Genomic DNA, 13,512 nt, shown 5'->3' with positions numbered 1-13,512 from the left:
CAATGTCAACAAGGCTAATATTATATAGTATTATACAACAGTTAGTTCCAGTTGAGTAATTGATTTGGACAGGAGGCATTCCATTAATGGCTAATATTATATTTTGCTGATTTCATTTTCCTCACAAACACGAGTTACAGAACCACTGAATACACAACAACACACACACACACACACACACACACACACACACACACACACACACACAATGATAAATGTGAGGGGATATTATACAAAATATATATAATATACATAATATACAAAATATTGGTTGATTGATGATTAATTTCTTGTTACATGCTTTGGCAATATTTGCTTTATTACATGTTTTTTAAACTGTCATGCCAATAAAGCACAATGAATTGAATTGACAAAAATCTGTTGTCTCAAATTACCATTGGCTACTTGATAAATAGTTTTGTTTATAGAACAGCCGTGCTGATATACAGTGTAACACCTCTGGTGTGTTATTGCTTAAATAATATTACACTATACTATTAATACCACTGATAATGTAATGGTATATAAGCCGTTCAGCCCTTTCAATTAGCTTCCTTTGAATCTTACCTTTCGTAGCAGCTGGCTGCCTGGTCTGAAAAGGTGTAGGCTGCATCCTGTGAGACAGACAGCAGAGACAAGACACATCTCACACTTCTCCATCTCATTTCTGATGGCCAATTATGGTTCAAAACAAATGAGGACTTCCTGCATAGTTGAGTTGTTGTATACCTCATTTTAATAATCCACATTTTCATGTATAATGTTACATTTGACTCTAACGTTACACTTCATTCAAAATTGCACAAAGCCAATGGCACCAATGTTTGAATTAACGTAACGATATGTCTATAATTAACGGTATATAGGCCTACCGTTAATTAACGTTAGCCAGGCTAATTAGCGGTTAGACATAATGTCTAACCGGCTAATGTTAGTCAGTTACAATGTCAGTTACAACAGCTAGCTAAGCTATAACGATATAAAGGAAGATGTTAAAATTCAGTTTAAAGCTGATTATGTCAAACAATTACTGACCTACAAGGAATTTACAGTAAAATATGCATTTTTTTGTATCAGCTCTGCTGTGAAATTAACTAAAACTGAAATTGTTCCATGAAGCTTGTCTTACCTGGTGGGGCTTGAGCACATAAAGATATAACACTGTTATGTGTTATATCTCTATACTGCGTTTGGCACCTGCCGTTTGGCCTCCTATAGAGAAGTGCCCTTTTTCTGTTTTTTAGGGGGGGTGTAGTAGTAGTAGTAGTAGTTTTATTTGTTATATGAACTGTATACAGGTACCCAGAGCAATGAAATGCTTACTTGCAGGTAGCATAAGATGATGAACAACAGTAGGCTAATAAAACAAGAGGGCTAGGTAAGAGTTGGGCTGATTAACATGTGAGGAAAATTTACTGAAATACACTTCATTTATTTGCATGTATCATTCATTAACTGTCATGTAGCAGTGTCTGAACCACCCTCAGTCATGGCTTTGTTTTACTGTAAATAAATACATTTTAATATCCCTTTAACAGTGTCGCAAAAGTAGTCATTCCAGGCATATATTTATTTAATTATTTGCAAAAATCGCCAGCGTGCCCCTGCCCGGCGGGCCCATGAATTTGGGCCCTTGCCCCTCTAACATCCTCTGCACGTGCCTGCAGCGCACGACGGCGCTGTTGGAGTGGCGGGGAGAGCGGATTGACAGGCAGGTCTGACAGGCAGACATCCGCACCTCCTGCGTGCTTGTCATCATCAGCAGAGACAGGAAGCGCCTGTCGCCACTTTTCTTTTCATGTCGCGCTTTTACACGAGCTAGGATGTTTTATTTGAGCAGCTGCCAATGCTCTACACGCATCTTAGACAAAGTGATATACTGGCAGTTTCTTGGCCAATGCCTGCAGTTTAATTCTCAACTTTGAAACCAATTAAAAAACTAAACTAAACTAAAGGTATAGACCTGTGCTATATTCAGAGGAGAAAAGATGACTTCTGGAAGTTTGGGGCTTACGGAGGGCCTTGGTCAAGACATCAGTCAGGAGGAACTGGACTTTTCCGACTTGTTTTTATATAATCCAGCTGGAGACGATTTTCCTGCCGACTGTGATAAAGGTGTGTATGCAATAAGTCTCCTAGCTGCACTTACACAGGCTTAACATAACGTCAGCCTTTTTTTGGGAATTTCCCAAGTAACTTTATTACACCAAGTATTTTGTCATCAATGTGTAAAATCGATGGCTTTGTGTTAAGGTTTATTTTTAGCCATAATAGGGCAGCTTTGAGATATCCATCAGTGAGCGTGTACTTAGCTGTCAGGTACTGATGTTATGCAGTAATCCTCTCCTTTCAGTGTCATTAAGTGGGGGGAAAATCAAATAGGCGCGCTTTCTATTTTAGGAACTCTATATATAGTCACACAGTAAACTGTTTTGTGCTTGTTTTAGAAAGTTTTGTGGTTTCTTAGACACAATGATTTGTTTGGGTGTTACTTTTTTTTGCCCAGTGTGCACAAATTCGTTTTGTTTTCTAGACTAAATAATTCTGTCATTGGTTCATCAGATGGCCCAGGTGCTCTCCTTCAGAATGACAGCCAGCCTCCTTTGCTGGTGGTCGACAACCCCGGTGCTTACATCTCCAACTCCGGCCAGCACCCCACCTGCCATATCCACGTCACAGATAACCTGTCTGGGGTTGGAGCTGGGTTTGACTCCCTGGGACTGACCTCCAGACCAGGGACCATCCCTGCTCCCAGCCCCAGGATTGAGATCACCCCGTCGGGAGACTCTCTGAGCTCCCAGCCCTTGGACCCGAGTCCCATCTCCAAAGCCCGGGGACCCTACAGGGAGCCGCCATGTGTGAGTCCAGCCAGCAGCAACTCCTCCACAGGCTGGCCGGCTGAGGCGTACTCTCCCCTGGCTTCGCCCTGCGTCTCTCCCAGCGGAGGAGGGTGTGGCATGATATCATCAGCCTTGGACCTCTGCCCGGGCCTCCAGAGCATCAACACCTCTTCTGCCCACTCCTCTCCAGGCGCGTCCCCTCGCACCAGCATCACAGACGAGACCTATCTCGTGCCGCAGCACCGGCGGACCTGCTCACCGCTCCCCCACCAGCGCTCCCGCTCGGCCTCCCCCCAGGGAAAGCGCACCTATGACCATCACTGCACCCCCGGCTTAGGGGGCACCCCTGTCAAGCAGCGCTCACGGAGCCCCAGCCCCATCCCCTCGCCCCATGACCATCAGGGATCCTACTACCTTCACCATCACCAGGCCCAAACTGAGCCCCAACCCCTGGCTCCGGCCTCCTCCTCCGGCCTGGAAGAGATGCTGAGCAGCCTCAGCTCCAGTCTGCCGAGGGCAGACTGGACCCTGCACGGCTGGGGCGCGGAGCAGGATAGGACAGGCAGGGCTGGAGCCGAGGTTAAGCCTGAGACCTTCTATATGCTGCCAGCTGTATGGCCTCCTCCTCATCCAGCCCACCACGGAGTATTCAGGTTTGTTGTTAGTCCTTTCTCATTACCAATAGAGAATTCGTCCCTTTCTAACAAGCACAAAAACAAGTACAGATGAGGAGTTTTGTTCAAGATTCAAGATTCAAGAACTTTATTGCCAGGCAACCAGAAGTTGCTGGAAATTTGCCTTGGTACTGCTCATCATTTCAATCCAAGTATACACATATACACATACCATCTCAAATAATTCTAAAATAATAAAAACAATTTTAGAACCAAACAAGAATAGTACCACATCGCCCCACCTACACCAAAACACTTTTAGAGATTAGACCCTCTATATTTCAGAGATATTGACTATTTGGAATGGGCATTTCTCCTTCTTTCCTCTTCTTGTACCCTATTCCCTATTCCTCCCTTTTAGCGGTATCCCTGTGGCCCCCCTGCCCTCTCTAGAGTGGCCCTTGCCCAGTCAGTCCGGTCAGTATGAACTACTGATCCAAGAACAGCCAAGATCTCACCACAGAGCCCACTATGAGACCGAGGGAAGCCGGGGAGCTGTCAAGACTCCCAAAGGAGGGCATCCTGAGGTTCAGGTAGTGCACCTATTGTGTGTGTGTGTGTGTGTGTGTGTGTGTTAAGAGGGAATGAAAGAGAGAGAGAGAAATGGGGAAGAGAATAGGAGAAAGAAAGTAAGAAAGAGAGTGAAAGAGTGAGTTTATTCTCACTTCTCATTACTGTCACTACCAGTTTCCTGAGATAGAGATAGAGAGAGAGAGAGAGAGAGAGACAGACAGATAGAGAGGAAGTGGAGGGAGTGGGAGACAGATCGTAAATGTGGGATGGTATTTCCTGGATATTGGGTCACGCTGTGTTTCTGTGAAGCCCACAGCAGTGCAAATGAATAAAGCAGCCTCGTGTCAGAATCACCTCACCACTCCCATTACCATTCACAAGGATAAATGATGTTTCAGTCTGTTTGCTAAATGCACTAATAATTCCAAATCAGTCATATAAACATAATATACATATATCGGTGCATGTGCTTGCTTTGTCGATTGTTCAGGTCACAGTATAGTTAACATGCTGTTCATGATACTATTGCTGTTCCTGGTGCTATTGCATAAATGGAGTATGCAAAACAGTGTGCTTGCCTCACCCAGTAGTGACCTATGAAATCATTCCTACAGGGAAAATCAAATAACACAGGAAACAGATTTATCGTGCTTTGTAAATTAGCTCTTTATAGCCATGGAAATGAGATGATATTTATTTCGTAATTAATTTAATCAATCTCTGTTCCCTCCCCCAGCTTCGTGGGTACCAAGGTGCAGCCCCACTGGGTCTGCATGTCTTCATAGGGACGGCTGACGAGAGGCTCCTGAAACCGCACGCCTTCTACCAGGTCCACCGCATCACTGGTAAGACCGTCACCACGCCCAGCATGGAGAGGATGGTCAGCGGGACTAAAGTGCTGGAGATCCCCCTGGAGCCAAAAAACCACATGAGAGTAGTGTAAGTGGAAAAGAGAGACTGTGCAGCCGGGATGCATGCACACCCTCATTACCACACGTCACACACAACCACACGCACATTATCTTATCTCTCATGACTGCATAAACAATGCAAAGCATACAAGCAAAAGATTAGTGAAAGTGGTAATCTGATTCTGATCTGATAATTTTCATTTTGGTGACGTCTTTGGTGCCAAGTGGTTCCTGTTTTTGCACGGCATCTCCCAGAGACACAGTAACTTGGCAATCAAACAGTGTGGCCAGTACTGTGGCAACTTTCTGTTGATGAAGTTTGAGTTTCTGTAGGTGCCGCTCTTTTCTTTGTCTGTTCAGCCATGGTCGCTATCGCTGCTCATGCTAACTACCCAGATTTCTTCTATTTTTTCAAACAAACTGCTGTTGTTGCTGCCGGAAATGGAAAACACGTCATTTCCTGTGCACTGGAGAATTTTGGCGGGAAAGACCTACCAGACACTGGGTGTTCAGAGCAGCAAATGTAAAAGCTTTCAAGAATTGGCTACAGGTTGAATAACTATTGTGTTATATGGATCAGCAACAGACAGTAGGACAAAACTGGGTATAACAACTTGTTTTTCCAATCACAGGTGTGCCTCCCCTCATCTAATTAATCTGTTACATGGAGTAACCTCGTTTTGACTGGGATTGTGACCGGGGGAGATGATCATGCAGCAGTTTTTTAGAACATTTCAGAAAACCTTCAGAACAAAATATGAACGATAAGGAAGAGAGGACAGAGTTCAAACTTCTTTAATTGGAAAAATTGGAAAATTAAGTGCAAAAACAAACTAAAGAGAGATCACTCTTCTCTTCTTTGCTGACTGACTGTTCGCTGTGAATGGCTCCACATTTGGCCAATTTAGTACAATGTACTAAGTATAATGGTTCAGCAAAAATGTACTTGAAAGTAAAATTACTCGCTATAAAAAACACTGAAAAAAGTAAAAGTACACAAAAAAGCTACTCAATTACAGTAATATAAGTAAATGTAACTAGTTTCTGCCATCTCACAGGATTGACTGCGCAGGGATCCTAAAGCTGAGGAACGCTGACATCGAGCTGAGGAACGGCGAGACGGACATCGGAAGAAAAAACACTCGCGTGCGTTTAGTGTTCCGCGTCCACGTTCCACAACCTGGAGGCCAGTTTGTCTCCCTTCAAGTGGCTTCTAATCCCATCGAATGCTGTAAGTGTTGCTTCCTTCCTGATGAGTTTAATATTGCTTCCTACCACTGGGCCGGTACTTTCAGCATAATAGAGGTTGTTGCACTTTCATCACCTATATATTGATTTCCATTATTTGAATACTCCTCTATATGAGTGCAGTGTTTTCATGTGGATGTTCTCCACTCTATATTGACCTGTCCAGTCATGTCCTCATCGCTGTTTGTAACCATGTCTAGTTTCTGATTGATATGAGTTTTGATAAATGTGGAAATAGCTTTCTATTTCAGGAAGCAGCCTTAATTATCTCTCCATCTGATGAAAAACTGGGGCCTCTTACTAACTGAACATTGCAGTAGTCAATACTGCAATTTCAATCTTTATTTTTCAACTAATTGTGCAGCCTTCCTCCTGTCCAAATTGTTTTACTTCTCTGTTGACTTTCGTTTTTTTCCTGTTTCCCCAGCCCAGCGCTCGGCCCAGGAGCTCCCCGCGGTCGAGAGGCAGGACCTGGACCGATGCTCGGTCCTCGGCGGTCAACAAATGGTCCTGACTGGACAGAATTTCACATCCGACTCCAAGGTGATGTTTTCGGAGAAGACGCAAGGTGAGGAAGGAGACGAGGAAACTTTTTTTTTAATCAGTAATTTTGTATAGTCATTGTGCCAGAACACACTAACTCTAACCGGAATCTCAACGCATGTTGGTTATGTTATATGTATAGACTATCACTAAGATTCTTGACAGGTCATATTGTGTTGACCTGTGATTATTATATGTGTGTATTTGTACTCCAATTGGGTTGTAAAACATTGCTATGATTTAAAAATAACTGCCAACACCCAGTTATGTCTGTGGCTTCCCATAATCCTGCCGTTGAGGTTATCTACCTACTGGTTTAGTATATTAAGTGTGGGTTATTTGCATATTGCCAGGGCAACATCAACTTTTAGTGACGCACGACTCCCTTCAACATCTATTTCTCACAAATTAGACAAACTGTTAGCAATGATGACTTTTTATTTATTTCGATATGGAAATTTCTCACCTCGCTGCTGCTTTCTCTGCCCACACACAAATGTTAGGTTACATGGTTGAATAGCAGGATGGGTACAGTTGAGTGTATGTAAAGCCTCTTTCTTGCTTGTGTGGGGTTTTGTGCAACAGGATGTGGTTAGACTGACTGATAAAGACTCAGAGCCAGAGCAGAGGCTTTCTTTTTTCAAAGCGTGGGTAGTAAACAGCAGGTGAAAAGTGAGGTGGGAATGAAACGCTAAACCAGACATGAAAGAGAAACCTGTTTTCCACTGGGTACAAATTCGTTCACAAACGATTACTGTAAATCAAAGACAGGACTGATGTGAGCTGTTTTCTTAAAAATATCTCTGTTTTCACCCATGAAGACATGCTGTATATAACCCAAGTGGTTTTACCATGACTGCCTGTACACTGTACTCCCTCTGCTTTCAGATGGGCAGCAAATCTGGGAGGTGCCGGCCACTGTAGACAGAGACAAATCCCAGCCTGTGAGTTAACTTCCTAATAATAACATGTAGTCCAAACCTGTGTGTACTGTAACACTGTCATTTTTTTTTCAGATATACTCAATCAGTAAATGTTAGATATCCTATGTATATTTAAGCATATGCTATTTATACAATTATGATGATGATATTTGTTAAAAATACAATGTTTGTGTCATACTGTTGGACCCCATTATGAATTCATATCCTCAAAACTGAAGAAACTCTCAAAATCTATGATCACAATTTGCAAAAACGTATTATCTATGTCAACATGCTGATCCATCGTTTGAGTAGGATCTGTTCCTGATGCTGATATTGATCTGAAACACACCAGATAGAGACTTGAGCCAGCTTACGCCCCTCTGTGCTATCATGTGTTGGAGACGACAGCTTGTCTGTAGCCCGGTCTTTTCTGTGTCCAGAACATGCTGTTCACTGAGGTCCCTCCGTATCGAGACCCGACCATTTGCCACCCGGCCAAAGTCAACTTCTACGTGATCAATGGGAAGAAGCGCAGTCAGCCTCAGCACTTCATCTACACTCCTCTGATAGGTACGCATTCACTCTTTGACTGTAAGCCAGCTCATCTCCGTCGTGAGAGGAGGAGCCGGGGGGGGGGGGGATCTTAAAGGTTAGAGAGGCAGGCTAGTGACTGGAAGGTTAACAGTTCCGGTCTTTGGACCAGCAGGGGAAATGTGAGGGAATGATGCTCTCTATCCCTCTATCAACACAAACCTCCGTACCTCACACTGAGGTACTGAACCCTTGAGCAAGGCACTTAACCTGCATCTGGACCCCAGGAGGAATAGCTTTCCTCTTGATGCCAGCTAATGGAGATGTGAGTAAACTTAAAGTGAAACTTGTCGCGGTGTTGCTGAAAAAGCGGGAGAGTGTGCTTACTTACCCATCCTTGAATAAACAATGGTTAAAAAAATACAGGAAATTGCAACACTTTTATCAGATCTATCAGACCACATTATATTAAACCTAACATCTGTGTAATTAAAAAGAAAAAATCCACCCAGAAACACTTTAACACTGTTAGAAACAGCTACTGGCGATGTACCTTATACTTCTGGGCCCATTTTGTTGTTTGGTGGTGTGTTTTTCTTATTCCTGTGGATAACTGGCCAAACGTAGACAACGTGACGTCATGTTGAGATATTTTCCAGCACAACTACAATGGAGTTTAATAGAACAGTTTTCAGCTATTATAAACATCAACCGTAAACCAGGTTTCGGTGTCAGTTCCTCAGAATCAAAGAGCACGTTCTGCTTCCTTGACTCACCATTTTGCACCAACGTTCAACAATCATACAGGGAGAAATACATTATAGAAAAGGCAGAGATACTAATTTATTCACGGCCTCTCTTTCCGCTGTCGCTCTCTCCACCTACACCTAAAACCCACAGATGAAATGCTGGCATGTTCTCTGGGGATTTTGTCAAATGGCATTCTAGGAAATTAGGGAAATCACTCACTGAAGTAGAAGTGGACGAGGCAGGTTGAGAGAAAGTGGGTACACCAAAAAAGTAAATTACAACACATAAGTCCTGGAATAAACATCACAGATTGATGATATCTAACCGAGGTGTCCGAGGGTGGAATTTCCCTTTCATCACCCAGTTCCTGTATCATCTTAGGCCTCATTGGTTTTCCCTCTGCTGTTTTAATTCTCTGTATTTGATGATACACTCATCTCTTTCACCTACCAACGTCAGATTATGTCTGCTTTTCAATTCCAGCCATCAAAGCAGAACCACTGGACGACTACCAGTTGCGTTCGTACGGCTGCTTAGACTCTCAGTCCCTCGGCCTGTCCATGAAGTCATTCTACCAACACCTGGAGCGGGACGCCGACCCTCAAGCCTTAAATATTTCTCCAGTGCTGTACCACCTGGCCAACGTGGACCCCAGAGCCCAGTCACTGGACGACCAACCCGTCTACTACCAGTCCAGAGCCAGCAGTCTGATCAGCAGCCCCTCGCTCTACCACACCGCCAACCAGCATCACGGCAATTCGGGAGCCGCTCTCCTCAGCGGTTCCTCCATGGTCTCCCACGTCTCCTCCGCCTCCCGAGCCCCCATGGCTGAACTGGGCTCTCAGGGTGACGAGGCGTTCGAGGCCTGTTTGGTGTCGAGGCATCAGGGCTACGTGCAGACGGCAGCGGTGCAGATGGGAAGGTCGCCGCCGCCGCCGCCTTCGAGATACATCCAGGCTCCAGCTCCAGGAAAGCCAGGGCGCAGGACAGACCCAGGCGGCCGAGGCGATCTGGTTCCTGAGAGGGTGGCGGTCAAACAGGAGAACCTTAACCACGCCTATCTGGAGGATGGTGAGTAGATACAACACATTTAAAATTGACGAGTGATTATGTTGTTTTGTATTTGATAGTTTAGTATAGGGTATTCGGTGTTTGTTTATTGTTTATTGATAAGGATCACCATTAGCTGTACACAAGGGTGTCAGCTATTCTTCCTGGGGTCCCACTGAAACAACATACATCCAAAACAAATGCACAAAGTTTAAAACCAGGATACAATACAATCAAAAATTAGGACCACTTTGTCATGGGCCACAGCATGAAAGACAAGCAGAAATATTAATAAGATAAGTCACATTTGTACAGTAAACAATGATTCTTACATATCTAAGCTCATAGCTAAGGACAAGCTCAAACAAACAGAAGTGTGAATGAAATACATCTGCATGAATACAACAGTACAAAACAAGTAGAACTAAAATTAGGCATTTGACCTTGAACTCATACTCAGATGGTATTATTATATACCAAGGTAAAAAACCCTAATGGTTATAACACTGTGACCACCGCCATAACCACGGCTCTCACCTGTCATCATCATCAAAAGGGGGAGCCCTCTAATAAATTGTTATATTTATGTTGCTGACTGTAGTAGTAGCGCTTTATTTGACACTCATTTGACTGTATTTTAGGTGCTGTTATTTGGATTTTTGTTTGCATTCCTTACAGATTCTATAAGCTAAACCAGAATTTTATAATTTGTTTTTTTAAAGAAAAAAATGTCTTGATATGATAAATTTGTTTTTGAGTAATTGAAAGATATTTACTGCTTTTAAAATTTTAATATTTTTAATAATTATCAAGATAATATCGTATATCGAGATAATTTTGGTCAAGATAATCATTCTATTGAATGACCTAGTTTGTATTTTTTGTGTGTATGCAGCTGTATTCAGAGACTGATTGGCAACTCCTCCCAGCATGTTTGTCTCAGGATCTCTAATGCATCTGTTTCTTTCCCTGGTTCAGCTTTGTGGGTCAGTATTTGAAATAGTCCAACAGGATATTGAGCTGTTCAGCTGAGACCCCGCACTAAGCTTAACGAGGTCATACAGAGGATACTGTATTGATTGTTCCAACCAAAAAAGGGGAAATACATTCTTTTAACATTCACACCATCTACAAATGCAGCTTTGAATTGAGTTGCTCAATTCAGCTCAGTTGGGGGATGGGGATTTGTGGTGTTTGTGGTCCAGTCTGCAAATGCAAACACCACACCACAAGTTTGCAAATCCTAGCAGATGATTTTCTGTGTGTCCTCTAGTATCCACTTTCCTGTCGCTTTCACTCTCAGGCTCTTTTACAAAAAAAATAAAAAATTTGCAAAAGCTTGAAATAAATGTATACAACTGAGTTTTGATATCATCAAATATGAGGATAAAGAAAGATAAGGATAAGATGAGGAAAGAGAATGAACATGCATCAGCGTGAACTGAGAGAAAGCGTGATGCAGCCTGACCCTGTTTGCAGTGGGAGAGAGTTTCAGTTTACACCTCCGTGATAGAAACAGGAAGTATATAAGCAAATACATGCAGAGAACCTGTGGCAAAGAAAGAAAGAAAGCAGCGATGTCCTGCGCTGTGGTCTCTGCTACAGGCGGGAGGATTACTACAAAAGTTTTGGTAACAGGTTCCATTCTTCCATTTAGCATCAGAAGCAAATGAACCAAAATACACTATTGTCCTGTTCATGTTCTTATTGTTTATCTATTTGTTGTGACGTATTTTTATTGTTTCTGTCTGTAAATAAATGCACAACTGCTGTCTTGGCTGCCTCTCCCCTATAAATGAGATCCTTGCTCTCAGTGGAACGAAGTGTTAGGTAAAAGAGAGACATCTTGTGGGGATCTGATGTTATTGCATCATCTTATGCAAGTCCATGCACTGTGCAGAGTGTGCAAGAAGAAGAGTTATTGGATTGACGTTGATTTCTATTTGATTAAATAAATGTGAAATTGATCAGAATTAGAAACTAAGTACAATGTACAAGGAATTTCTCCTGGTGCAGGTGTCAACATAAAGACTAATAAGAATAAGACAAATGTAAAGAATGTAAAATGTAGAAAGTATATACAACACAAATAAAAGTAAAAGATATATGTGATGAGTTATGTACAGATGTGTGCAATGTGCAATGTTAGGTACATTTTCATTATATGATCAGTGATAAAACAGTTAAAGTGCAAGTGTGCAACTGGACAGAGAGGGGATGGATATTAAATAGAACCTGTTAGAATGTAAGATTGATTGCTTGAAAATGAAAAATCTCATCTCTATTTATTATTGTGTTACAGTAGTGCCTATATAATTGCATGTGTGCAAAGAGTTGAATGAACAATAAACATTCTTCCCTCTTATTGATGTTTTCCAGTGAATGACATCATACGGAGAGATCTGAAAGGCCACAGTGGAGAGAGACCCTAGACACCCGGAGCTGCCCTGTCGTCTATCAGATCCACAGTTTTAAGTAGAAACCTGACCAGTGAGCGTCACCTGTGGACCCCGAGGGCTGCAAATATACAGTGCTGATCGTCTTGGTAGAGGTGGATAGCAAGCTTGTAATAAGTGCTGTAAATCAAACATAAAAACAGATGCACAGTAGGCCTAAATTGATTTTATTTCAAGATTACATCACGTCTCAGTGGAGCATGTGATACAGCAGGCAGTTTTAGTGACAGCTACAAAGTTTATCACAGGATCAAAATCCCAGTGTATCAGTCTTAAAAAAGATACAGTAGTAGAGCATATGCAGTGCCTTATATATCTATTGTGCCTACATTTCAACCTGTATTTCATTTTTTATGTTTATATATGTGTATGACTGCTATCTATAAGCATGTAAGAAAATGTTTTATATTAAAGAAATTACCTTCATATAAATGTGTGTCTTTGTGTTGAGGGTAAAGACTACTAAACTCAGTAGTTAGCCCTTTTTATTTGCAGAATAAAGAGTTAATTCATATTTTTCAGGCTGAAATGCATTTTCATGCCATAAATTCATATTATACATTATAGTAAGCAGTATCAAGTTGATGTAAGACACTATGAGGATAGGGTCTTTTAATGTATAGCCTAATTATGTATGCTATGAATCACACAAACACATATACATATATAGATATAGATATAGATAGATAGAATAGATATATATATATTGAAGAATTTCATTCCAAAATGCTATATATTCATTTTGGGGGCAAAAAATGCTACCTGAAATTCTCGATGAACCAGTAATCTCTTAAAATAACCTTTCATTTACATGAATTCACCCCTTAATTCATGCAAAATCCCCTTAAAATTAATTAAGGGAGTTATTAATGGAGGAGACTCCATCAAAACCACTTTAAACGCCCCTTAATGTTTGACTCCATTGTTTTCCATTAACTCACGAATAATAAAAGGCATGAAAAATTACTACTGCCTCTGTGAATCAGTGAATTTTTAATGGCTAATTAATGTTTATGTAATGAGAAATTAAGGACATTTCAGGGATAAAATGAATGGGGTTTGGTTTCGTA

At 41.9% G+C, this 13,512-nt stretch overlaps 1 protein-coding gene across 1 annotated transcript; it reads left to right on the top strand.

The window, feature by feature from the left end:
• Nucleotides 1–1,821: 1,821 nt before the first annotated feature.
• LOC139663314 (nuclear factor of activated T-cells, cytoplasmic 2-like) lies at nt 1,822–12,861 on the top strand. The gene is made up of 10 exons (XM_071541953.1): nt 1,822–2,115; nt 2,563–3,493; nt 3,876–4,047; nt 4,764–4,966; nt 5,997–6,169; nt 6,614–6,754; nt 7,618–7,673; nt 8,096–8,225; nt 9,420–10,007; nt 12,366–12,861. Exons 1-10 carry the CDS (start codon nt 1,989–1,991, stop codon nt 12,416–12,418), a joined length of 2,574 nt encoding a protein of 857 aa, XP_071398054.1. The 5' UTR covers nt 1,822–1,988; the 3' UTR covers nt 12,419–12,861.
• The last annotated feature ends 651 nt before the right edge of the window (nt 12,862–13,512 follow it).

The sequence above is a fragment of the Centroberyx affinis genome, unplaced genomic scaffold, assembly GCF_046629955.1.
Source record: "Centroberyx affinis isolate AG114_WGS23_722 - 3 ecotype Tasmania unplaced genomic scaffold, CSIRO-AGI_Caff_v1 ptg003980l_1, whole genome shotgun sequence".
Taxonomy (NCBI): Eukaryota; Metazoa; Chordata; class Actinopteri; order Beryciformes; family Berycidae; genus Centroberyx; species Centroberyx affinis.
Note: the sequence above shows the minus strand (reverse complement) of the source record. Positions and strands in the feature narration are given on the sequence as shown.

Coding starts and splice junctions, on each gene's coding strand:
- LOC139663314 (XM_071541953.1), top strand. CDS start 1,989: ATGACTTCTGGAAGTTTGGGGCTTACGGAGGGCCTTGGTCAAGACATC. Junction 6,755..7,617: donor GTTTTCGGAGAAGACGCAAG/GTGAGGAAGGAG, acceptor CTCTGCTTTCAG/ATGGGCAGCAAATCTGGGAG. Junction 8,226..9,419: donor CATCTACACTCCTCTGATAG/GTACGCATTCAC, acceptor TTTCAATTCCAG/CCATCAAAGCAGAACCACTG.